Source organism: Micromesistius poutassou (assembly GCF_964030765.1).
Source record: "Micromesistius poutassou genome assembly, chromosome: 2".
Taxonomy (NCBI): domain Eukaryota; kingdom Metazoa; phylum Chordata; class Actinopteri; order Gadiformes; family Gadidae; genus Micromesistius; species Micromesistius poutassou.
The window spans coordinates 16,637,118-16,663,768 of NC_140272.1; the positions used below are offsets into that span (position 1 = coordinate 16,637,118).

The window sequence follows — 26,651 nt, forward strand, 5'->3', positions numbered from 1 at the left end:
AAAAACGTTCAGGTAGTCAAGTGAGTGGGGTTATTCTACATTTTGTTCTGTTTTGCAGTTTGTGAACACCTCCACCACAAAGGTCATCCACAGAGTTGCACAATATCACGAGTACTATTGATTGCACAGAGCTCTCTGAAATCATTGTGTTTAAAGGGCATTGTAACACGCCTTACATACAGCATGTCAGACAAACACGACACAAAACCAACCATTGAACCATTCAGCGCAACACAATGATACACTGCCTTCAATTTTATATCTCGGGGCATGAATACAAAATGAGAGAAGGATCACACCTCAGGGGCTGTATTTGATATTTTTTGTAGAATTTAATATGAAAAAATAGACAGGTGCACTACACAACCAAAAAGTCAGCATTTGTGTGAATCATAATACAAACACAGAGAACATCTTCATAGAGCGAATCTCCACCGCCACAGAGAAACAGAGTATCCTTAATTGTCTCTGAGTGAAACATTCATTGAAACAGAGGAGCATCACATCACTCTCTGATAGGCTTTCCTCTTGGGGGGGGGTCTGAGGGAGGGGTGTGTGTGTGTGTGTGCGTCTCACTGCTTCTTACGCAGGTGGACGTACAGGACCCCGCTGAGGAGGAGCAGCGGCACGCACACCCAGGCCATGATGAAGCAGTAGCCAAATTGGCCCGTGCTCAGATCTCTAACGTCGTCCAGGATCTCCTTCCGGCGGAAAGTGAAGATGAGGCAGGCAGCGAAGGCGGCGAAACCTAAAAGGGCCACACGATTTTGACATGGAATAATCGCACTTAGGCTGTTTCGTCTTGGCTCCCTTGTGCCCTCATTACCTATCCCCTATATAAACACTATGCAGTACACTGTCGCATAAACAAACATGTTGGCGTGACAAACATGTCATGTTGTCATGTCACTCTCTGGTAGCTAATTTGCATCTATAAATTAGCATATGTGCCGGACCATCTTTATTGGATGAATCTGATGAGATGAGAACAGCTATGCCTCATGGGACCAAATATAGGGAACCATATTTGTCCAATCACATTTCGAACGACACTACAACATTGGATAAGTGCAATATATAGGGTACAAGTTGATCAATTCAAAAGCAGCCAGAGACTGCAAGTCTATCTCTGACAGTTAAGAGTGAGAATAATAACATAAACTTTGTGGTTGCAGAATAGACTATCCCATCACCTCCACATTCAGTAGAAATTACTCATTAGTAATTAGCACAATAAGATGTACTTTATTCATCCCAGAGAAGAAACTAGGAAAAATATTAACACCATTACCACAGCCTTATCAATCATTCAACCCAGTCACAAAGTGGAGAGTTTAAACTAATCAAACAGCCCCCTGAATGTTTATCGCCTTCACAGATCTTTCCAACATTAATTCAAGGTACCATGTTGTGTTACCAGTCATCACTACTGACCTGAGAAGGTTTGGCAGAGGCCTGTGAGGTAGAAGAGCCCCCCAGTGGACAAAGTAAACAGCTGACCCACAAACACCAGAAAGGATATGGAGGAGAGAACCACTGAAAGCACCATCAGGGCCTGGATAGAGTGCAGCCAGTCTGGAAGAGCAGGAAAAGATCTAATATTTACCTGCGTATGTTTTGAAGGCTGAGCGAACGTGAAACCAGCCTGACATATTTACACAGTTTTGAATGCGCAAACAGAAGTGCAGACGTGCACACATGCATGCACCCTCTTCCACTCATCCATACATACACACACACACACACACACACACTCACACACGCATGCACACACACACATGCACACGCACACACACACACACACACACACACTAAACACGCATGTGAACATACAAAAGAAAAAACTTTACCAATTTCATTAGTTGCGCACAACCACTCATCGGTTGTGTTATCATGAAAACATTTATACCACAGGTCTGTGACTTCAGAATCGCTCCACACCCACCAGGACTACAAGCCAAAGAGAGGGAGAATTAAATTAAACCGAAGAAAAATTACTTTAGCATCAGTGATGTATATTTATCATTGATTCAACCTCCAAGTAAATGCCTGTTCCAAATTCCATTCCAAATACAACAAGGAAAACCACATTCCAACAAGCGCACCAAGTATGCAGATGATATTTTTTTCTTTGATGTGACTAACAATGGAACTCTTCGACCTATTTAATCATGCAACAATTAACAATGGACTAATGCGCCAACCACAGCAGTGTACGGTGTATGTTCGGCGTGTTGTGCTGGCAGCTGCAGTACTCACCTTCTCCAGGGTAGCGATGAGGAGCAGGGCCAGAGTGACCAGATGCATCACGGTTACAAACAGCAGGAGCAGGACCATGATGGCTGACAGGAGCACCCTCTGATTCTGTACACAAACGTGTGCACAAACGTGCGTGTACACACACACACACACACACACACACACACACACACACACACACACACACACAGTTATGGTAATATATAAACTTTGTCTCTGTGCACGTGTACACATTCACAGATTAACTTACTCCAGCTCTTTATGGTTCAACAGCACACTCTTACAGAACCAATAGGCGCTTTGTGGGTTACATGGTATTTCATAAAACCAGAATCATTAAAACTATTTTCCGAGAACGTGCGAGTCTATAAACTGTATCTAGCGGACCCAAATAGTTGCGCGGTGACTCACAATACATCTCTACCAGCTTGGCACAGCTTGCTGCTGCAGCCATACATGTCCGTTTCCTCCACCTCAGCTCAGGAGCAGGGAACTAAAAGACTTGCTTCCCCCCCGCCCCCCTCTGGTGGCCCCCTCCCCATCTCTCCCTCGTGCCGCTCTTTGTAAGGGTCTGCAGAACGGTGACTATCTTCGTCCATCTATCATGTGTGTTTGACTTGGGAATTCCACTCTAGCCCTATCTGCAACTCCAGCAGAAACATACAGACCAATCATCCACCACCAAATCCTGCACTCTCTATATAAACAAGGATGTTGTTTGATGATGATGAAGCGTTTTTGCAATGGCCGGACCAAAGGAGTTTGAGACTAGCAAACGTTACACTGGAAGAATAGGCTAGGTTAGACTACTAAGTGTAATCGACATTACATTTGATCACACAACGCCAAGTCACTCTGGAAAAAGATTGCTCTGAAAGTGGCTAGGCAGCCAGAATGAATGAGGTTGGTAGTTCCAGGGGTCATTTTCATTAATCCTATTTCTTTCCATTGTAAATGGCCAATAAAACCGTCCTGAAAGAGAACTCTACTCGGGATGAGGTAACTTCTTCACTTACCAAAGAATGTTAACATAATGGACACTGTTACTTTGAAAACTTTGTTTTTGTTTTTGTTTTTAGTTTTTTTTTACATGTAACAATGTATCATCTCTTTGTGAAAGAGTGTTTGTACTGAGAATCATGCTGATCTAGAATAAATCGATCTTAACACGCAACTAAAAAACGTAACTAGCTTTTTCTCTCTATCCGTCTGACTATAGATTTTTGCTCATAGAATGTGTTAAGTAAATTATGGATTTAGTAATTGTGAAACTTAACTCAAGTAACAGAAGTGATTAAAACATCCCCTGATGGACTCAAGCATACATACATAACATTGATATTTGTATCGTAACTTTAGCCTCAATAACGATCAGCCCAAGGGACTCTTTGTTTATAAAGATAATACACAACCGAAAGGCACGCACACACATGCAATCACACACACACACACACACACACACACACACACAGGGATGGGTGTGTTCCCCGTCCCAGCACATGGTGGTCCAGCCTATTCTCCCTTGGCCCGCCGGCGCTACCCATGGCTCTCTGAGATTAATGACAGCTTTGAGAGGCATGTCTCTGGTTACCCATATGCTCTGCAAATGGCCAGTATAAGAGGCCCCTTGGCACAGCCTGAACCAGAGGAATGTCCACATGTTCAGCATTCTTTACATTTGAGTTTCTAAATCATACACTTTGTCATAAAATCATACAATTTGGAAAAAAAAAAAAAAAAAAAAGTTTTTACTTTTTTAGTTCAAATATTGGAATCACTATGCACAACGGGATGTATTTTCACACAATAAATAATGTCCAAGGTTGAACTATGTGAACTTACCCTTACAGTCTTTTCTTGAAGCGCTGAGTAGGCCTACCAAAGGGAGACTCCTGCTTTACGGTGTGGGTTCATCTGCTGCTGGCCGTGGCTGGTCTTCACGTCCTCTCCTCCTGTCTGTGGTCACTCACTACACTCCCTCTTTCTCTCTCCTCTCTGTCTCCCCTCTCTCTCTCTCTCTCTCTCTCTCTCTCTCTCTCTCTCTCTCTCTCTCTCTCTCCTCTCTGTCTCCCCTCTCTCTCTCTCTGTCTCTCCTCTCTCTCTCTCTCTGTCTCTCCTCTCTCTCTCTCTGTCTCTCCTCTCGCTCTCTCTCTCTGTCTCTCACTCTCTCTCTATCTCTCTCTCTCTATCTACAAAATTCACAGAGGAGCAGGCGAGGAATGCAGGGTGGCTTATAGGAGGAGTCCTCAACACCCATTTCCTCTCCAGTCAACCAACCCTCCCCCTAACTTTGAGGTTCACAACTAACTAAAAATCCCAAAATAGTTTTGCTAGACAACTCACTACGGTAAATGTAAAGACAGAAGATCACAACATAAAAAACGCCCATTTTTAGATGGCTGCTGTATTTAATGTTTAGCCTCTTTGGCGATGGTGCAGAGTATGTTACATACATACAGTATGTTACAGTTACAGATGGAGTGATCTGCATCGGCATAGTAGGACTGTCTCTGGGAGTGCTGTATAGGTCATTGAACTGAAGCAGTCAATCTATTTTGATTTACACTTTCTACACAGCCTCTGTCCTTACTGCCTATATGTTCCCACAGATTCCATCTTAAAAGTGTAATTCTACTATACCAGTACCTTGAAAATGTGAGCAACATTCACTGTACTGAATGGCAAATGAAGCTTGCACAATCAAGCTTGGAAAGATGTGTGTGTGTGTGTGTGTGTGTGTGTGTGTGTGTGTGTGTGTGTGTGTGTGTGTGTGTGTGTGTGTGTGCATGCACGTGTGTGTGCGCATGCCTGCTTGCGCACATGCATGCCCATGTGTTTGTATGTGTGCATGCACTCACACGTGCGTGTGTGTGTGTTGATGTTCGGAAGGTTTGTGTAAATGTCAAGGGGAACTGTTTCGAAGGGGTTGCCTTTTAAGTCGCAAACAGAGAGGCTGGTCTTATCCAGACATTTGGAAGGCTAAGCTAAGCTACAGCTGGCAAAACTTTCTGCCTTCCAGCGTTATGGAAACTTCCGATACTACTACACTACAGTTTTCCCCAAATGCACAAACAAGTTTCAAATGAGGCACTGAGGCCTATAGAGGAAAAATACCACAACCTCTCCTGCTTTGCTTTGTAAACCACCTGAAGAGGTCTACATAGAGTCTATTATTTGCAATGTGACACAGGCCTATTTCACTCTATCACGTGCTTGTCTTATTTTTAGATTTGTGCATCCCTGATTACAAATGTTTTATTATCCTGATGTAAAACAACTATAATCATGGACGCACATATAACAATGGAGTTCACAATACTGTAATTATATTTTCCATGAAAAGACGTTAAGGTACACAATTGATGTGTGCTTTGAGAGGCAAGGCTTTTACTACTGTTAAGATGTTTCTGTATTTTTATATTTATTTTTACATTGTGTTTAAGGAAACAATACTCACAATAAACAAAAACATTTCTGAAAAGCCTATTCTCCAGACTCTCCACATGGGGGCAGCATAGCACCACCACAGCCCATGGAAGAGTCTCTTAGGAAATGGAAAATCCTGTCAGAGTAAAAACAAGTGTATTCCTGCATGTTTTCTTTACCTGACCCTAACCCTTCCCCGAATCTGCATCTGAAAAAATACTAACAAACTATAATTTTATTTTAATAATATCAAAGTACATCGTTTTAACCCCCTAGCCCAAAGGTTGTGGGTTCGATCCCCGTTGTCCACAGTCAAACTGTATCTTTCAGCATAATGTGTTCGACCTGTATCTGAATTCACTTTTGACGAAGTCGCTGAGGGGCTTTAGATAAAGCCTGCCAAACGACCAGAGATAAATGGTAAAATAGATCTGTGGTTAAGGTGACAGCTTGCATGTGGACTACATGAATTTGTTCACACCAAGCAGTGCTGTGTGTTTGTGTGCGTGTGCGTGTGCGTGTGCGTGTGCGTGTGTGTGTGTGTGCATGCAGACCCTACCCCCTTGCTTCCTGCTGGAACTGGATGGCCGCTCGCTCACTCGGGATTCTGATACATTATTCTGGTCCTTGAAGTAGTGGGCCGCTCAGGGGGGAGGAAAATGGGGGAGGAAAATGCGCCTGAAATGGGACCTGGAGGAGAGGTCTCACCCTCTTTATAGGTCCATGGTCTCGCCGGCTGGCCATGGCCCATGGCACTGACCTCCGGTGGCTGGTGGACGAGCTGGAGTGTGCACGCTTGACCCCTGGTTAGCTACGTCGAGAGAAAATGTACAAACAGAACCTCTACTTTATTTTTTCTCAACTTTAACCCATTGTGGTTGGAACACACTTCGACACAATTCTTATTTAAATTTAGAAATGTTATCCAAAAATACTGTGCAAAATATCCAGAAATCCATAGCCAAAAAAACTCTGTCACTGCGGAGAATAGCATTTGAAAGTGAAAACATCCATCACCACCACCGTACAGACACTGTTTTCTTTTCCTTTTACATTATTTGTGTATAATTAGTTAGTAAAATTGTTTAGAACACTCCACCTAGGTGGCTTCTGCTGGGCAATAACTTCCTGATAATGTAATAAAGTGCATTTCCCAATAATGTAATAATCTTTGTACCAATAATGTAATAAAGTGTTAACGGGAGGTTATTACATTATTCGGTTAGCCTTAATTTCGCAGAACCTGATAGTGTGTAATACACACACACACACACACACACACACACACACACACACACACACACACACACACACACACACACACACACACACACACACACAGCCGTGGAAACCCTTTTATTTTGTGCCAATTCAACCTCAGGCTATCGGTTATCTCTCCATCTCTTTGGTGGTTCTTTAGTGGCTGGAGTTCACACTGACAAATCACTGAGGATTACCATGATTATTGATAACCCCTCCTAGATCGCATGATCGCTGTGCACGGTGCTGAAGTCCTCCACCAAGTCTTGTGGCGTGCGTTAATCTTCAATGATAGAGATTCAGTGTAAGCGTTTACTTTAACCCTTTTGACTTTGGTACCAAAAATAATTATTTCAGTATTATCATTTCGTTAGCTGAAGGAATCTAATGATGGCACATCCATTCATTTGCTCAGTGCATTGAGAAAAATAGATGTAATTTTGAGTATCATCTTCATAGGTAGGCTACATTGTCGTTCAGAATTTGGAAAAGTCTGAGCATATAAAGGTTGAACAGAAGCAGCCCTGTGTGGGCAATAAAAAATACATATATTTGCATAAATACCTGTCCTGGCTTTGTGTGTGGCGTAGGGTGCTGAGAGACCCTTCTATCTGTGTCCGGTGGAGTAAAGTTCTCCGTTAAAACACCTTGGTGAAGTTAGTTTGATGTTGGATATTCGACAGATATTCGGATATTCATTTTGGCTTCATCAGCAATCCCATTAACTTCCTAGGTAATTTCCGAGGTGTGTCTTTGCTATGTGGTACTTACAACTTGTAAGTACCACATAGCAGGACAGGTCTGCATTGGTCTGGGGTGACTGGGTCCCATAACTTGGAAGCTATTGAGCAAAAAGTCATTTTCCATAGGAAATGAATGGGATTCTTAAAAAAATTAAATAGGAGATGCAAAATATTAATTTTTAGTGCGGTGTGTCTTGTTAGTACCACATAGCAGGACAGGTCTGCATTGGTCTGGGGTGTCTGGGTCCCATAACTCGGAAGCTATTGAGCAAAAAAGCAATTTTCCATAGGAAATGAATGGGATTGCTGATGAAGCCAAAAATGAATATCCGAATATCTGTCGAATAACCAACATCAAACTAACTTCACCAAGGTCGCTAAAACACTCTTTTTTGCATCAATACTTTGTAATTTTAGAGCTGAAACTGTTCAAAAGAATATTGAAGTAGGTAGGTCAAAGTGAGTGCAAGCAATCTAGAGAAGTCTTCCACAAATACAGTAGTGGTGTCCTTGCATGTAGATAATGATACATGTTGCCATGCTGGAGATCACTCCTTAGGTGTGTGTGCTTATTGCTGGTTAACCTGTGCACATTGATTGCTCAATGCGCAACAGGTGTGCAGCCTCACCCAGTGCCAGAGTCTGATCAGTCTGTTTGACCCAGGCCAGACCCTATGGCTTCTTAAACGAGTAGGGTCTGGCTGCAGCCTGTAGGACGTGGACATCCACATCCAACTGCTACCGTCACTCCCGTCCAGTGGCGAAGTGTTGTTCGCTGGGCGTGTAAAGTTTCAATCTATTCTTTCAATCCCTAACCCTAACCACTACTGCCCTAACCCTAACCACTACTACCCTAACTCTAACCCTAACCACTCTAACCCTAACCCTAACCAATACTACCCCTAACCCTAACCCATGATTCACTAAACATCATCGCTGGCGTAAAACCTACAACGATTTTCACAGTAGCAGTTGGATGTGGATGTCCATGTCCTACAGGCTGCAGCCAAGACATTATTGGCTTAAACCAGCCATCATCCACACACAATCCCACAGCTGTGTTCACCGCAAAAGCAAAGCAACTTTTCTGTTTGCATTATTTGCGTGAGCTGGAACTCGCAAAGAACAAGAGGCTTTAGCCCCCTATCGACTGTTAGAAGAAACAGCAATAGGCCATACGATTTAACTCTAACCCTAACCCTATTTTTTAAATGCTTCCCAATGAACACAACAATTAAAACACTCCTTGTTCCTCACGTCCCCTTGATGACACCACAAACCACACATACATCACTGGCTTTATAATCAGCACTAAAATCAAATGGCATTTTATTCATGTCATCCCTGTCATTTGCTGCACTTTCGTTTCCACTGCAAATCGTCAGTGGGCTTCATTTAGACATTGGGGCGCAGTTCCTTGTAATTCTTTGGCGCCCAGAGTAGCCTGGTAACATGTATGTCGCTCTGCCGGCCAATGAGCGGGTCCCAGCAGTACTCCGGGGAGAGCACCTTGCTGGGTCTGTGCAGCCAAAAGTACTTGTTGAGATGGCTCTCGTCCTGCCACAGCGCCTCCACGCCGTTCTCCGTGTCCCGCAGGATGCCCTGATAGCAGGTCTCCACCAGGGCCTTCACGCTGGCGCAGGAGCCCCCGAACACGGCCGCGTGGTAGTAGAAGTCCCCCGTCACCATGAAGGCGCTCGACCGGGGGTTGTGGTCGTACGTGTACATCACCTTGGGGAGCTGGTAGTACCAGGCGTGGAGCAAGGCCACCAGGTCGCCCAGAGCCTCCGACCCGAACCTCGCCGCGAACACCTGGTCCACGTCCATGCAGAAGACGTGGGTGCTGCTGTGACGGATGACCGACTCGATGGTGTCCGCGATGGTCTTCATGCGGGTCATGGAGATGTCCTGCCACCGGGAGTGGCCCTCGACTCGGATGACCTTAAGGCTTCGCTGAGGGCCCAGCTGGAGGTCGGGCACCTTCTCGGGCAGGTCTGTGAATACGTAGTACCTCACCGGTAGACCCACCATGAAGTGACGCTCGGAGGAGTTGAGGAAGGCCCCCAGGTAGGCGTCCAGGTACCTTGGAGGGGGAAACAAGGTTTTTATCTGATAATACCATAATAGTTTTGTATAATTATGAATACTATATAGTAACCTATAGTGTTCATAATTATTTGATAATTATAGTAATAATGAAAATGATAATAACCATAATAATATGATGATTATTATATTATAATAATTATTTTGGTTTATTTTCAATAGCAGTTGTAGTAGTAGTAGTTCTAGTAATATCATTAAATAAGTGTTATCATTAAAGGTTAGGGTTAGTTAATTAATGTTGCTGTAGGTAAGATTTGAGAGTGAGAGCAGAAAAACAAGATTTTATAACTAAACAACCAAATAAACGTTTGCTCCCTCTCTGCTCCTTAACATGCTAAGTTTCTCCGCCATTGAGAAGTGTTGCATGTTACCTGTTAATTAACAAACAAGATGGATTCCAAAAAACCAATTAGGTCAGATGCCATACAGAGGCAGGCGCAGTCAATTCTCAGAATGCATGTCCATCACTAATAGATTATGCATATTACACTCAAATAATAGCTCTTAAATAATCTACAGCACTAATTAAATGGACTTGACAGATCATGTGTGCCACCAGGACTCAAAGCTAGTCTCAGGAAACCAACCAACCTGCCCACGGCGAACACAGTGAGCGCCACAGACGATCCGTTTTTCCTGTGCGTCTGGTCGTACAGCTCAGCCTGGAATATGCCATCCCACATGATGGGAGCTCCCCAGCTTGTGTGTGTTTGAACGTCCCTTCTGTACCTGAAAACAGCAGGGGGGGTGGAGTGTGAGCTCTGTGACCTAATGACAAAAGCATGCGTGATAATAAGCAGTGGTCATATATGATCACATGTTGTGATTTCTATTATCTAACATTATTACAAGGCCTTGATCTATACTCAATTCTGATTGGTCAATCACAGTATTCAGCAGTCTGTGAATTCTGAATAACAGACAGGCTGCTGTAAATAACAGATCATTGCTTAGGATGCTATTTCCAACCATCGAAACAAACAGACTATTCATTATTGTAGGAGGTAATAACATCCTTTTCAATAATCATCATTAGTTTGTTATATTTTGTGTCAAATTATTGATTTATTTACAGCTCGCTGCCTTGCTGAACACTATCCCATACATAATAAAGCACAAAACACTTACCAAAGGTCTAAGGTGATGCCTGTACTGCAATCCAAGAGGTTTCTCCTTCTAGCATATGTATTCATAGGGATCTGCCTTACCAGAAATCTGATCAAACCAACACACCAGCAAACACATGATTATAAAAACAGTGTATTTTGCTCATGCTGCTCTTATGCTCATGTTGTACAAATTCCAGGTTGTGAGACAAGATGGTGGATTCACCTGACATTGGAAGGAGTGTAGTAAATAATGAAGAGTACCATGAGGATACAGAGGACCCATCTCATAACATATTTGTTCATGTCAAAGGGTCTTCTTGAAGAAAGGTGAAACATAAGGGAAACATGCATGATTTCATTCAGTTTTACCATTTTAATTTGAAATTGGTAACTCTGCTGTCTATCAGTTACTGGGGTTATCCTGAAATAAAAATAAAAAATCATAAGGGGAAGATAATGAAAATGTAAAATTGTTGTTTACACTATCCATTCCAATTTTATACGAGGTTGTGTTTACTAAATGACAGTAACAGTGTAGGTATAAAGTGCAGCAGAATAAAAAAGGACGGTACCTTATCGTGGCCTCTGAAAGCTGTCTCTGTGAACCTTGCAGTGAAAGTCAACGTCATTCCAGGTCACAGGTCGAAAGTAACTTCAGATGGAGAGAATGATATGGAAAACACATTGGTGTCAGAGATGGGATCGGGACGATGACAGTTACTTTCAGAGAAATTGAAGGATTTCAAATCGCTGAGGGGGCACACCCACGAAAACACCCAAGCCGAGTCTTTTATCAGTGTAGGTCAAGCGAGTCTCAAGTCCACAAATTTGCCACTCGAGTCCACCACAACTCAAGTCATGTGACTTGAGTCCCCCGCCTGTTATTTTCTCCCCCTCAGATCGGCGGCGGAAGCACAAGCCCACCGAACAGGCTCTGACGGATGACTGGGCCTTGCAGAAGCGTGCCTATGACTGCCACTACCAGGGGGCCGGCTCTGCTCCTGGGGCCCAGGTATGGGTCAGCTCTGTCCTGAGAGGAACAGGACCTCTTGCCCAAACTAATAAGTCTGATGTTGTACCCCCGGTGCGGCTGATCAAGCAAAACATTAATTATTACAATAATTCCAATAATTATTTCTGTGTACATGTTACTCCGTTTAAATTACATTTAATTGTGTATTTCGGTTAGGGCTAACATCCCAGCAACAAGCAATAAATCAAATGCTGTGGTTGTGGTTAGGGTGGGCAATAACTACCTCATATTCACCAAGAACTGCTCTCCTGCCGACCTTTCTGGTTTCTTAATGCCTGACCCCTTCTTATTTTACCCCCCTCTCTCTCAAACTGCCAAACCTCCCTCTTCAAAACATAGGCTACTTTCCATATCCTCCCTAGCGCCCTCTTTTCTCGCCTCCTCTGTCCTATCAGCTCTGCGATCAACCGCCCGAACGTGAGCCTGCCCACCAAACGCGTGAGGGCTCTGAAGGGGCGGGACAAAACGTGAACTTCAATTAACTTTATGCAATTGAGCGAGTCAACGCGATCGAGGCCATGCGTTTGTTGGGGCCGAGCCGTGAGCAGTACCAGTATAGTAGGCCTTTAGTGGAAAAAACGCCTCTAGTTGACTCTACAACAGGTTCAAAACAGTTTACTGCTGCTCGACTGCCAGCATGTAACACCCTCATGGCAAAAAGTGAAAAGGGGTTTGGCGTAAAAGCTGTCTTCAATTATTATTTTTTAATTTAGTAAATTACTGAAGTGATGAATCTTCCTCTGGGTTTGTGTAAATTACACATGCATGTCACAGAACATGCAACAATGGCACTAGAACAACACACAACATAGCTCATTGGTCCATGGTGTGTAACACAATGTATACATTTGTGTAGGCCTACCGAACGTTTAATGGTTTCCATTGTCTAATGTTGCTGCATTGATTGTGTGTTCATCTCAATAACCAACAGGTTTTTCATTTCATTTTTCATTTCATATTTCATTTGAAATGAAATATGAAATGAAATTTCATTTCATTTTTCATTTCATAAAACCTTTCTGAATAAGTCCCACGTTTAGTAATCCATAGGTTACGTTTGGTAATCCGTGGCTATGGTGAACGGTGCGCTGTGCACGGTGCGCTGGCTAACGCTCATGTACGATTTGTGCGCTGTACACCGCACACACACACACTGGAGAACTGCGCAAAAGCAGCTGATCGCAACCTTCCTTCCTTTGTGAGATATTCAACCGCTCCATGGTCAAGCTGCAGTTTGATTAAAAAAAAAAAGATGGAGCAAAAAACACTGCTGTGCTTAAGAAGTTGTGTATTGTAAATGGGACATTCTGGGTAAGTTTCATAAGATCAGATGCAGTGTTGGGGGTAACGAGTTAAAAAGTAACGGATTACAGTAACACACTGTGCGCTGCCTGTGTGTGCGCTGCTTGCCTCGGCACGTTGCCATAGCGATCGATTTGAGTGCCGCTGGTGCGAAGGGGAGAGGGAAATGGAGATGGAGACGGAGACGGAGACGGAGACAGGGGGTTTCGGCAAAGTGGCGATTACTTTCAGTTTATAACTTGAAAGGACAAAAATATTCGAGTGAAATGCACTCTATGCCCAGGCGACAGGCGTCTTTCAACTGTCGCAACCCAGATTTAGAAAAACACTAGATTAAAATACCCGCGACGCGCAAGCCAACATCCAACAGGAAAACATTTTCCCATTATCTGGACAAGTGTTATTCCGACATGGAATCGAAGCTCAAAATAACTTGAGTCCCTGGGTTAGTGGGGGTGACACAGCATGTGTCACCGCCGCTTAAGTGCATTTCTGTTTTAATTTTAGGGGATAAAGTGACCTTTATTTTAATATTTTTTATTGAAAGTAATAAGTAGTGAACTACGTGTGGGGCTGTATGTGGGGTGCGTACCAAACACCATCTCCTGGTACTCCCCTGAGTAACTCACTAAAAAAGTTATGTGCACCCCTGTTATAGGCTCATTTTATGAAATCATAAAGGTTATTAGGCCTATACCACGAGTTAGAGCAATGGTCGACAGCCATTTCAAATAGACTTAACGTTTAAACTCCTACCTCGCAAATGACAGAATAAGGAAGGATCGTCCAGGTTAACACAATAGTAGATGAGTGTTGAAAGACGAAAAGTTTATAACTCGCCTGTTTATGGTTGCCAACAGTCCATTGATTCTCCTATATCCAGCACTGAAATATGAAGGCAACGTATAGAGGCTGCAGCTGTAAGAAATGACAGGGAGGACTAAGAGAGCATGCACGATTGATTTGTATCTTAACCAAATAACTAGTCCCGAGTCAGGTGGTTCCCTACCTTGAAGGTGTACCAATAACACGTTATCAAGACCTTTCGCTGGCGCCTCCTATGCACATAGTAAATTAGTACTGCAGTGTGTTTATTAGGCCAACACACAATTGTATATATTTAGGCCTACTCAAGGATATATATTTTTATTGCCTATTTTTTTTTTATTATTTATCTTTGTAAATCAGGCTAGTTCAAGGATACAACCCCACGCACCTCCTGCAGTGGTAGGGGAGAGTGGGGTAAGTTGTGCCAGTGGGGAAGTAGTGCCACCCCTTGTTTCTAGAAAACCATAGAAAAAATTGGTCATGTGACGACATTTTTTTGAAGAGCCATCCATTGGACTCATCCTGCAAAGAAGGGAGACACATGGAATGAGAGGTTTGCACATTTAAGCTAAAAAAAACTGTTTTTTGCCTTTCAAAGTAAAATTTCTAGGTTTTTTGATTGTTGCGTCACATGACACATGTTTTAGTGCTTTAGTATGCTACACTATATGAGTCTATACAGTTAGCACACATGTTATCCCTGAGTTATGCCACTGGCACAACTCAGTAAATTAGTACTGCAGTGTGATTAAGAAATATGAAAGAAATATGAAATCTTAGCCATTCATTTGTAAAATAAATGTTTCCACTATCAAACATCCTACAATGTTTTAACAATATATAACCCAACATAGGTTACATAAAAAAGGGTCACATCTTTTACCAATGAAGATAGTTTTGAATATGGGCTAGCCTACTCATTTGACAAACAACACCTGCAGGTATAAACACCTTGAAGAATGGTTGCCCATAAATAATCTACTTCAAATAATTAAAAGCAAACACATTGTATCTCAATCTCAGCCAGAATTGTTAACTTTAATGAAGAATAATTAAAGTTCCAAGCAACGATGGCGGGGTCCTACCGGTCCCCCCGAACATGGTGACTCAGTCAGCGTTTGGCGCTCCCGTCAATGCAGCGCCTCCTGGAGGAGACTAGGCCTCCTGTACCCCGTCCCCGATTGACCGTTTTCACAGAGGAGTCATCGTAGCCAGGGTGCAAATTATGGGGGAGCAGGGGTGGTGTGGGTCCTCCCGGGACATCCAGAGTCTTCGTTAACAGGCAGATCCTGACGAAGACTCTATGACCGAAACAGGTTTTTATTGGTGAAAAGAAAACACCAAGGGAGCAATATACAGTGTGCATACTCTTTCATGCCCCTTTAAATCCTTCTCAACTCACATCATCAGCAACAAGGAAATACCTAGGACAAGACTTGAAATTCTATAATTATTTATTATAAAAAAAGAGGTTAACAGTTAGTTTATTTACAGTAGGCTATGGAACATGCTGGGAAGGCAGAAAAAAAATAAGAGTTAACAACAAACACAGAACACCTAAACTGTAATTAAGTTAAGGCTTGAATGTATATAAAATGACAATATGTCAATATGATGATAAATATGTAGGAAAAAATGAATATGAACATCTTTACATAACAAGACCATGTCTTTATGTGAGAACGGGATGCCTTAATGAGACTCTCTGATCTCCTAAAGTCAGAAGACAGTCTGCTTCTTGGATATATGACAATTACTGAACCTTTTTCTCTTGCCAAAACATTTCTACTACGCACACCCAATAAAGTACAATGTGGATTAAAAGTACATTAAGTGCATCATTCAATGGATATCAACACAATTAACAAATATTAGGATGACTTAGCAAGGGGCTATACTGGTTATGGCCAATAGATAAAATAATTTTCAGCGAGTTTGACTCTCTTCGTTCTTTTTTAAACCAAAAAATGAAAAATATATAAATTTTTACTTTACGGTAACTCTTTGATAACACAAGAGTTTCTGACACTCGCCATGACAGTAATACTGGAATGTAAGGCTGGCAACAACTCGGAACGCAGAACAACTGAAGGTCTGAGCAAAAAGTAAACCAAAGAAAGGGCAATCCAGAGACACTTGAAGATGGTGTTGAGAATACTGCGGTACAACACTGACCAACACTTGATGTGAACATCATTGCCACAAAAACATGAACAAAATAAAAGGTGTAACATGAAAACATGGCAAACAGTAAAATCAACACACTTGATATAAACGTTTCCTATTTGACCTGCGGAGATGAAGACAAGGTCTCTAATGCAAATATAGTGTTTGCATTGCCTCGACTCAAAGTTACCCAAGAGAGGACTATATCAAAAGCACAACTCGTTACACAGAATTTTGACATTTTCCAGGTAGCTGCCTAGAGCAATAGATTTGTTTTCTACAAGGTAGGATTAAAAATTCTAGGCCTATCATTTCTAGGCCTCAAAGTGCTGTTATATTCGTCTTTGGAGATCCCCAATAATACCATATATGCACAGCATGAAAGAAAGACAAAAATGGTATACTTATTAAAATAGTACCTCTATATAAAAAGGTACACTATACAATCTGGCAAGTAAAGAAAAACAAAATATATTTATATATATATATATAATATATATATAAACATTAAGGTTGAAGAGGACGAGTGAAGAGTTGGTGGGGTTGGAGTTCACAGGAGAGGTCTCTGGTGAGACAGAGAGACAGACAGACAGATAGAGAGAGAGACAGACAGATAGAGAGAGAGACAAATGGACAGACAGAGAGAGACAAAGAGACAGTCAGAGACAGACATACAGACACAGAGAGAGACAGACAGTCAGAGACAGACAGACAGTCAGAGACAGACAGACAGACAGACAGACAGACAGAGAGACAGACAGAGAGAGAGACAGACAGAGAGAGAGACAGTGACAGAAAGAGCGAGAGAGAGGCGGGGGACGGGGTGTGTCTCAGATGAGGGAGATGCGGATGGGGATGACGGGGGACTCGGTCCTCTGCTGCGGGGAGTGCTGCTGGTTCACCAGGTGCTCCACCACCGTGTGCTTGGACATGTGCTTCATAAGGTAGGTCTCCTGGGGGGGCCAAGAGAGCTGCTGTCAACTTCGTCAACAACATCAACATCAACAACAACAACAACGACGCTAAAGACAACACTCAAAACGAAACCATAAAAACAAAGACAAAAACTAAGAACAACCAACAACGAGGGCGATAACAAAGCACAAATTATAAATAAAATAAATATAGAGGCAAGAGATGATAACGGGGGTCCTACATATGGCGAGCATGGCATTATGCATACATCAAATTGGACATGATTTGATGTCTCCCAATATGTTTGGTTGAGGTTGGATTCAAACAGTCGACATCCTCCACGGCCTAGCATTTCCTCCACATGCTCTGCCACAGAGTCTTCGATCCTTTGCATAAATGGTGAGCTTGGCAAGTATGGTAAAATTGTACAGCCGAGCCTAGACGCTTTGACGCTTTCGATCGCTTCGATCCTTTGCACAAATGGTGAGCTTGGTAAGTATGGTAAAATTGTACAGCCGAGCCTAGACGCTTTGACGCTGTTACAGCTTTTTAAACGTTGTGAATATGCATATATTCTACTTAAAATTGTATATCTCCAATGTATTGTACAGCCAATATAGACAAAGAAAAATATAAATACTTACAAATACAATAGGGTTCCACGCACGCACGCACGCACGCACACACGCATGCACACACACAGGGGGGGCTGGGGGGGTAACTTACAGAGGTGTATGCTCTGCCACACATGCTGCAGCAGTAGGCCTTTGCATTTTTGATGGCGTGTACAGACAGGTGGATCTGGAGGGACGCAGCATCAGAGTAGGCACGGAAACAATTGGAGCACTTGAAGGGCTTGTCTTTGTTGTGTTGCCTCTGGTGAGACTGGTAAGAGGAAAACACATAAAAAAACACAAACAAGGCTTTATATTTAAGTTTACGTATGGTAATTGAAACAAAAGGTGAACCGAGAACATATCATGCCACAAAACCACCTAATATGAATGGGGCTGAATGTAAGAGGATCACAAGATGAGTTTGCTATTGCAGCTTCTGTGTTAACAATGCCACATCTCAGGACCATCTGCTCCACCATTTTTCAGTGAAGGTTGTATAATGTCAGACCACATCACAATGACAGTGGGTGGCTCAGGGAGTAGAGGGGGTTATCTTGCAAACAGTAGATTTCCCGGGTCAATCCTCACCCGGGTCATCCTATAGTTGTGAGTGTAGAGTGTCGAGGTGTCCCCATAACTGTCACTGCTCCCAAAGACCTGGCTGTTTCCCTGCATGGCTGACGCCACCGTGGCTGTGTGAATGTTTGAATGAATGTGAGGGGATAATTGTATTGCTTTTAGTGGCCACCTTTCTGATAAGTGCTGTATGAATGCAGTACATTTACCGCAGCAGCAACACACAGAGTCTCATTTGGGTTCCATCATGTGGGATTTTGAAGTATCCTTATGTTTAATATTCCTTGTTATTTTGTGACACATTCTATAAAATAACACCTCTTCTGGTGACAGGAAATGACAGCGCACCTTTATACAATTGAGTTAGTGAAATATGTAAGGGATAATGTAGAGAACGCCCCTTCAGGGCGAAGCAAGACACCTCCGCTTCGCGTCTGTGTCCTGTTCGCCCTGTCTGGGCTTATTTTCGATAATGACCGGCGACGTTATATAAATTATCCCGCTTATTACACAGCTACTTGCCAAAACGAAAAAATAACTTCTTCTTCTTCTTTTTACAATTACCATTCGTAGTGTTGATCAGCAGAGAAATAGTCCGCCAAAGACGTTTGACGTCGCTTAGTAACCGAATGCTTAGCAACGGTCATAATTGAAAAATAATTGACCACCGGAAGTCGGGAAGGCCCATGCAAGTGAACGGAGCGTTCCACAGCATTGAGAAGAGCCGTGTAATAAGGATTAATAGTGTAGTGGGAGTCGTGTGAGGTGGAAATGATTCCATCTTTTCCGACGGTTACCTGTAGATTGGACAGCTGAGTGAATGCTTTGTCACACCCTGGATGAAGACACTTATAGGGCCGATCACCTGTATGGATTCTGGAGGAAATAAACACAAGGATTTGAGTTGAAAAAAATTTGTACAATAAATGTTCACCATTCATCACCATTCCAAAGAGTAATCCCAATGCATTGAAACAAATCACAAACATAGACTGTGTGGCACATAATTCAGTATTGGAAGCTGAGGGTGGACTTCCTTGCTGAAAGTAGATAGTAGATAGAAAGTGGTATTTATAGTATGTGGACTATAAGCCATGGACCTTCTGCTGTAGCATGCCTTAAGGACAATCTAGGAACAAACCTGGGGCTACCCAGTAGTAAAGTAGTAAAACTAGTAAAAGTACCTCATTGTACGTTATGTTTGTATATTTTAAAGAACTGTATAATATTTATAACTTCAGTAATGTATAAGTTATACATTTAGAACCTATATTTACTCAATTTAACACTATGACAACAAGTATCTTCTGTGCTGGGTATGTTTGTCTTTTGAACCAGGATGAGAGGATGTTTGCACAAATGCTTGGATTTTTGGTGAATATTAAATGTAATGTATTTCACAGCCATTCACAGCCATAATGAATTACATCATGCTCTGGCAGAAATCGATGTAGAACCGTGAGGCGTGCTATGTGAAGCGCGTCAGCGTGTCGACGGTTGCTAGGGAGACCTGGTGTGCTGCTGCAGGTGAGAGAGCTGGCGGAAACACTTCTCGCAGTAGGAGCAGTGGTAGGGCTTGACCCCTAAGTGGATCCGCAGGTGCTGTGCAAGGTAGGAGGCGTTGGCGAAGGACTTGGTACAATGGGGACACTTGTGGGCTTTGGCCTCCGTGTGAGTTTTGGAGTGCATCTGCATGTCGGACTTGCAGAAGAAGGTCAATGGACAAACTTTACACCTGTGGAAAATAGAAGGCAAAAAGAAATCCAAAACAGAACGACGAGAGTTACAAAGAATACACATTTAAATATATGCTTCACAAACTGACACACAAAGGCACACCATATAGACATGCACAGGCTAGCTTCTGCTATTCTAACCTTAACTGTTGAAGGCTGTTGAATGTGCACACTAGTAAAAAAGGAAAAATTCAGTTTTTGTGGCAACGTGTTGCCCATTCATACCAACGCCTCCGTACCTTGGAGGCAATGCTGATCACGTGTCCTCACATTCTGGACTTCTAGCTGCCCACATCGATTTCAATGGGCGGGACTTCCTGCCTTGACGGACAAACTCCTTCAGCCAGTCAGCGCAACAATCGATTAGAGAAGGTCCGCTGGTTCATACTCTTGCACTTGTTTAATATTTGTTATTGATTCTATTTCTGTAATAACTGCACTATATGGATGGGTTTGAGATACTTATGTTGACAAAAGAGTTCCTGATGGGCCCCGATTAAGTTGTGATCTCTTGGAATCTATGCGGGTGGCAGGAGTGAAAAAACAAGGTCACGTGATCAGGATGGTCTCCATGCAAGCGCCACTGTGGTCTGGGTCACAATCTTTGTGTTTTCTGTGGTAATGTTTGTGTTGACGGGAGGCCAAAGGAAGGCCAAACGTATTTGCATTTGTGTGGACAAAGACAAAACCGAACCCGCAAACCCCAGTACCTGTAGGTCTTGCCCTCTTTGGCAGTGAAGGAGACACACTGGTCGTTTCCGGAGGCCAGTAAAGGATAGGGCACCACCAGAAGTGGAGAGGTCCCATTCTCCGCCTTGATCTTTTTACGCCCTCTTTCCATCTTGGGTGGGGGTCCGAGAAGCCCTGCCAGGCCCCCGTTGGTTTTGATGGGCTCCATGCCATGGCAACCGGCCAACCCTGAGTTGAGGTGAGGCGAGGAGGCCCCGCCCATCCGACTCTGGCTGCTGGAAGTGGGCGTGGTGGGGGTGATGACATCAGAGGCATTGAGGTTGCCCGTTCTGGATGCCAACGCTACACCTGATTGGTGCACGTTGTATGAGGAAAATTAAATGTGGATATTGTCAAAAAGCAGACTAAAATCCTCTCAAAACTTTTTCTCATCTTGTCATTATTTTTTAAGCATCATATTTGCGATACAACAGCAGGGTTCAACAATTAACATTTCTCTTTAACAAAGCATGCATTTCAGAGGGTGACATGGATGCTACGGTTTGTGTCCATGCTATGTAGGTCTAACCACAATCCCATCCGACGACGGAACGCCTGGAATGGGATGCTCCACATGTGCATGATTGGTGAGAGAGAGAGGGCGGGACCTCAGAGCATGCCTCAGAGGTATCTTTATTGTATTGCATAAGAAAGGGGGGGTCACGGGGTATTTATATATTGATATATCAAGATTAAATGACTGTACAGATTAAACAGTGTATCTGTTCCATATACTTGGAATGGACTGCAGGTATCTATGAATTTAGATTCTCTCATACATTTTGATCAATTCAGCATTTTTAATTTTTAATTTTTGAGGCAGGAAGTATTTGCAATTGTTTATTGTAGTGTTTATTTTATCACGATGATATTGTATCATCATGTACTTAGTTATTTACCAACTTATTTATATTGTTTTATTCATACATATATTGTGTTCATCACGCTCATATTGTTATGGTTTTCTCTGTCACGTGGTGCATGGCGTTGCTCAAAGAAGAGCTCCTCATTAAATAATGTGGAAATAAAAATATAATATACCAAACTACTTGGTTTGAAGTCAAATGACTAATTTACCTGATAGGTGGTTTGTTCTAGAAGGTTGTTCAATGATTTGACGCAAATGCCAGTCTTCCCACAATCCTCTGGCTTTTATAGCGGCCTTGTCGTCAAGATTTAAGTTTACGTCTCCCAGGATTCTCCCTGTAGAAGAAGAGCAACATTAAACAACAAGCTTGTAACTAGACAATGACATCATATATCAATATGCCTTCACTTTCAACATCCAAATTATAACATTACCGGGCTATTTGACCACCACCTTTAGAGTAGCATAACATGCCTAGTACTGTAACATGCTGTGTGCCGTAACATGCTAAGTAACCAAAAAATGCTATGTACTCCATCATGCTAGGTAATCTAGCATTTCAAGTGCCATTACATGCTAGGTACCATAACATCACTTAAGTACAAAAATTACTTAAGTTAACAACATGTAGGTCTTGTGGTATAAGGAACCCACAGCATGAAGGAGGAAACCCACGACGGGACCATGAGAACATGCAGTCTCCACACACACACACACACACACACACACACACACACACACACACACACACACACACACACACACACACACACACACACACACACCAGTGGAACTCAGATCATCTCACTGTGAGGCGCCAGCACTAACCACTGAGCTTCGTGCTCACATACAAAGTAGCTACGGATGTTAAAGACATTCCACAAATCTTTAAATCTCATGCAAATCACAGAAACAAATCAGAGGCAGGTGGCAAGGACACGGGAGGCTGCAGGATTGAAGGGAGTCTAGTCGTGTGGAGGGCGGGGCGGAAAAGGAGCACCTGAGACAGAGCTGGAGGCGGGGCGGGCGTGCAGGGCAATGTCTGGTGGGGAGGGGCTGTGGGGGTGGAGCCCCGGCATCTGCTGGGCTTTAGGAATGGACATCACGTGTTGGCCGCCGTCCGTCTGCACCAGCAAGGGCTGCTGGGAGGGGACTGCGGCGGGCGGCAGATGCTGAGCCCTGATCTTCTCCGTCATCAGCTGCTCCTTGATTTTATTGATCAAGACTAGGTTATCCAGCTGACAGGCAGGGAGCAACATTTGTGACAAGAGAATAGCCATCAGTTTTTTGATCTTGGTATGTGTGTGCTCTGGCGTCCTCTATAGGTTGTTACTTGAATTGTTTTTGACCTCCTGGGAATAAAGGTCTGCAGTTATAGAGGGAGAGCTCAATACTAAAACATCCTAGCAACATAAATATACTGTAGGCTTTTTTTTTTGATTTTTATTTTTTTTATTTTTCTGGTTTATTGTTCCTCACTTATGAATGAAGTGAAAATAGACACCTGAATCCTACCTGGCCAGTCATTGAAGGAGGTGGAGGCCAAAAATAGGGGTTGTTAAAGCGAGGTTCAGCCATTCTGAAATATGAATGGAATGTTAATAAGGATAAATAGTTATTCATGTCAGACATTTCAGAGGTACATTAGAAAAATGGCAAACATGCTTCCGGTGCAATTTGTGAGATTTGTTGTTTTGATAAACATCCGTTTTGTGGCACAGCGGTTGTTTATCTTATCTAATACCATCTGTAATTCTGCCTTGGCATTTCCCAATACAAGTGTATTTATCGATTTGAATAGAAAATCAACCTGATTCTTTTTGCATTAGACAAGTTGTTCCAATCAAAATGCTGACAGTTGCATTCATGCATACATGTCTTTTGAATAACTTAATCAGATCAAAATCCAGAAAAGCCAGACTTTGCAGTTTGTTATACATGGATATACTGTTGTAACCTTTTTGCCAGTTTAGCGGCTTTTTCTCTTTTTCTTGGGATTTCCTACCACGACCCTATGTGTTTTTCTCTTTGTAGAGATTAGCCCTTGAAAGATTACACAGGCTAGTTGTAGAATACTTTAGTGTTATCTGAGGAACCAGAAGCGTTCGACCAGGTCTCCCTGATCCTTATCTAGACCCTGGTGTCCCCCATCTCTAGACCAGCCAAAGTAGGTTGACTCGTTTTTTTCCTAAAAAAGAGTTACCTTAGAAACACAGCATCACAAAGACCTGGATGACGTATCCTATTACCTCTGCCATGAGGTCAGTGATGAAATTAATTGTAACTTGGATATAGATAGGCCATTATTTAGCGCACACATTACTGTGTTGGCTAATGATGGGGGCAAGAATTATTGTGTCATTTTTTGTTGTTGTAGATTTGTGGCTTATAGCTCGCTATGAATATTTTACGACATGAAACTCCCAAAAAGTATTTTCCATAAGATAAATGAATTAATTCCATATACATTTCTTTTTTTGATTCTATTGAAAAAGCCCAGGCCTGACAATGCTGCACGCTCAAAAGCTATTTCCTTCCATGGTCTGTTGTTTCTTTCCATGGCCTTTCATTATACTATTTTTTTTTTCTTTATATGACATTTTGCATTGCCTTCTTTGGCACGGTTTGCCATTCCAAAGTCTGTTTGACTTAGCAGAAGCGTAGCACCGTCCGTAGCCCTGAGCCAAGAGAAACAAAAATGATATGTCCAGGGGTACGAGCGTAAACCCCACTGAATATTTCTCTAGTGATGCCAGTGGGTGTCGATTTCACTTCCTGGAGGTTCTGTGCCTCCAGGGAGAAGTCCCAGAAGAGACCAGAAGAATCAACAGGGTCCAATATGCCATGTTTATCTAGCTCTGTTGACTCTGTTGACTGTTGTAGTGGGAATCGACTTGCAGCGCAGGGTTTCAGATGGGATATTTAAGGTTAGGACAGTTCTGGGTGAAATGAACTAGGAAAGCTGCATAAAGTGGTTGCCTTTTTCTTTTTCCTTTTTTTACTGTTGGCAGAGGAGAAAGTTCCCAAAATACTGATAATAAGACTACTCGATTTGATTTTGACAAGTTATTTTTATTGTGTGTCCCAAGTATTTATATGCATTATTGTATGTATTTATATTAAGGGAATGTTCAAATAATTTGTGTCACTACGCATTTAGTCTGGAGGCTATAATAACATTATTGTCCATATTCCAATATCTATCACCAAAAATCTCTAATTGTAGGTCAATCAATTGATAGCCTACACTAAATCCACCTATAGGAGAGTTTATACATATGCTAATTATGTGTCTGACTACAGGCGTATGGCAATTTCCAAAATCCCACTAACATCGTTTAAAACTCGTTCATAGTAGCGTGAATTCAATGGACTTATACGAATCACCAACTGCATGCATACTAGATATATTACATATGCAATACAGAAGGACATAAACGCGTCAAAAACTATAGTTACCATCAATGCATGTGTTATTATTAAAAACCATATTATTATGCTACACAACAGATACAAAACAAATGCACACCAACACTCGGCAGCATCTTAAGTCAAGCATCGTGGAGCGCCAAACACATACAATCCTCCCATCGGCTCTCCTCACAGCCTCTCCCACATTCTCAGACAGTTTATTAAAAAATTCAGACAAAAGGAAAACAAAAATGGCAGCCTGTCTTATTTTTATAAGGACAGGACGCCATATTCTGCAGATCCCAAATTATACAAGATGTATAGCCTGATGTATTCAAATGATCGTCTTGCACTCGGGTGTGTCACCCGTCTATTTGCATTATGTGTAGGGATGATTGTTTACTTTGATTTGCAGATTTGAATAGCCCGGCTTGAGAGAGAGAAAAAAACTGGACACTTCCTACAACAATCACCATGCCTTACAGAATGCATTGCGTTATCATAATTGCAGCCGCGATCCGAGACACTCATTAAAATAACTGCGTGTCCTTTTAATTTCGCGTATTCCAATCTTCTTGCTCGCACTACTGGATAAAACGCAGTCTTCATGATATATATGATCAAACATGATTTAAATGCAACTTTTTATTACTCAAATAATATGCACAACGAAGCTTTGACAACTGCATGATGCACACATGGGTAAAATAGCAACGATAAATGCATAGGCAGAAGCACATACCTGAACCCTTGATAGAAGATACAAATTATAAAAGCTTGCTGGTTCTTTTTCTGCTCGCCTTCAGTCGGAGTTCAGACCTTCCGGGTCGCCTGCTGTTCACTTCTGGGTGCTGCAAGCGCCGCATCGCTCACTAGTAGGTTCAAAGATTTCACAGCGAACTGTTAAGCTCGTTTTGGGGTAACCAAATGGACATTTTATATATGGTTTATTCTATACAACCTATTTGACTCCCTAAACTCCACCATTGTACTAAAATCAGAACTACGTTTTTGATAATAATTCAAACAAAACGTTGGCTGTTCAGTGAACAGCCAACGTATTGAATTATTATACTACACCTGAATAGTGTTCAGGTGTTGTGCAGCGAATCGCACAAGGTGGTCACCTAAGCTTTATGTGTTGGAGTAGATGGCCATTTAATTGATACACTGTTTCACTAGAAAATCGCGAAAAATGTGAAATGCTTGTGAAATGTGTTCAGGAAACGCACTCTTTCAACAAATATTAAATAATTACACATATTTAAATAATTGTTTAGTAGTTCAACGTCACATGAGCGTGATGGACATTTACATAATGATATAAACTCTAATCCGACCAGCTGCTTCAAAACCAAAACAGACTGCAAAGCATCATCTAATATGCTCTATGCTTAGCTCAGCAGAAGATGGCAGTGCTGTGTTGTCGGCTACTTGAGCCTGCTCAACAGAGTAAGCCTATGGAGTAGTTTGCACACAATAATTGTGTTATAGGTAAGGCACCTGCAAAACTATGCAGGTGTTCGTCCAACTACAACGTGATATTTTCCCCCAAACTTTATACTAT

General features: G+C 42.3%; 3 protein-coding genes across 5 annotated transcripts; all 3 read right to left on the minus strand.

Annotated features, from left to right (window-relative positions):
- Positions 1-572: 572 nt before the first annotated feature.
- Positions 573-4,251, minus strand: emp3a (epithelial membrane protein 3a (MAM blood group); the record flags this gene model as incomplete). The annotated part of the gene is made up of 5 exons (XM_084463771.1): positions 4,102-4,251; positions 2,260-2,364; positions 1,851-1,950; positions 1,435-1,575; positions 573-748 (listed from the first exon to the last, which is right to left on the minus strand). Exons 2-5 carry the CDS (start codon positions 2,335-2,337, stop codon positions 573-575), a joined length of 495 nt encoding a protein of 164 aa, XP_084319897.1. The 5' UTR covers positions 2,338-2,364; positions 4,102-4,251.
- A 4,832-nt stretch (positions 4,252-9,083) lies between these two features.
- Positions 9,084-13,053, minus strand: LOC311338204 (alpha-1,3-galactosyltransferase 2-like; the record flags this gene model as incomplete). Its single annotated transcript, XM_084463444.1, has 3 exons — positions 9,084-9,771; positions 10,386-10,523; positions 12,992-13,053. 3 exons carry the CDS (start codon positions 13,051-13,053, stop codon positions 9,084-9,086), a joined length of 888 nt encoding a protein of 295 aa, XP_084319570.1.
- A 2,449-nt stretch (positions 13,054-15,502) lies between these two features.
- Positions 15,503-25,916, minus strand: znf362a (zinc finger protein 362a). 3 transcript variants are annotated; one of them, XM_084463671.1, is made up of 9 exons: positions 25,827-25,916; positions 23,189-23,252; positions 22,674-22,872; positions 21,883-22,008; positions 20,787-21,114; positions 19,851-20,075; positions 19,138-19,216; positions 17,874-18,032; positions 15,503-17,185 (listed from the first exon to the last, which is right to left on the minus strand). In XM_084463671.1, the coding sequence occupies exons 2-9, from the start codon at positions 23,249-23,251 to the stop codon at positions 17,063-17,065; spliced, it is 1,302 nt and encodes a 433-aa protein (XP_084319797.1). In that variant the 5' UTR covers position 23,252; positions 25,827-25,916; the 3' UTR covers positions 15,503-17,062. The 3 variants fall into 3 exon arrangements, with proteins under 3 accessions (XP_084319797.1, XP_084319796.1, XP_084319795.1); XM_084463670.1 differs by having other exon boundaries at positions 22,674-22,878; XM_084463669.1 differs by having other exon boundaries at positions 22,674-22,911.
- Positions 25,917-26,651: the final 735 nt, after the last annotated feature.

What these genes read in the sequence shown, in the direction of transcription:
- znf362a (XM_084463669.1), bottom strand. Translation starts at nt 23,251, where the DNA reads ATGGCTGAACCTCGCTTTAACAACCCCTATTTTTGGCCTCCACCTCCT. An exon ending in CGCCTCCAGCTCTGTCTCAG is followed by an intron (nt 22,009 to 22,673) that starts GTGCTCCTTTTC and finishes CTTCTTCTACAG; the next exon opens with GGAGAATCCTGGGAGACGTA. An exon ending in TAGAACAAACCACCTATCAG is followed by an intron (nt 21,115 to 21,882) that starts GTAAATTAGTCA and finishes TGCACCAATCAG; the next exon opens with GTGTAGCGTTGGCATCCAGA.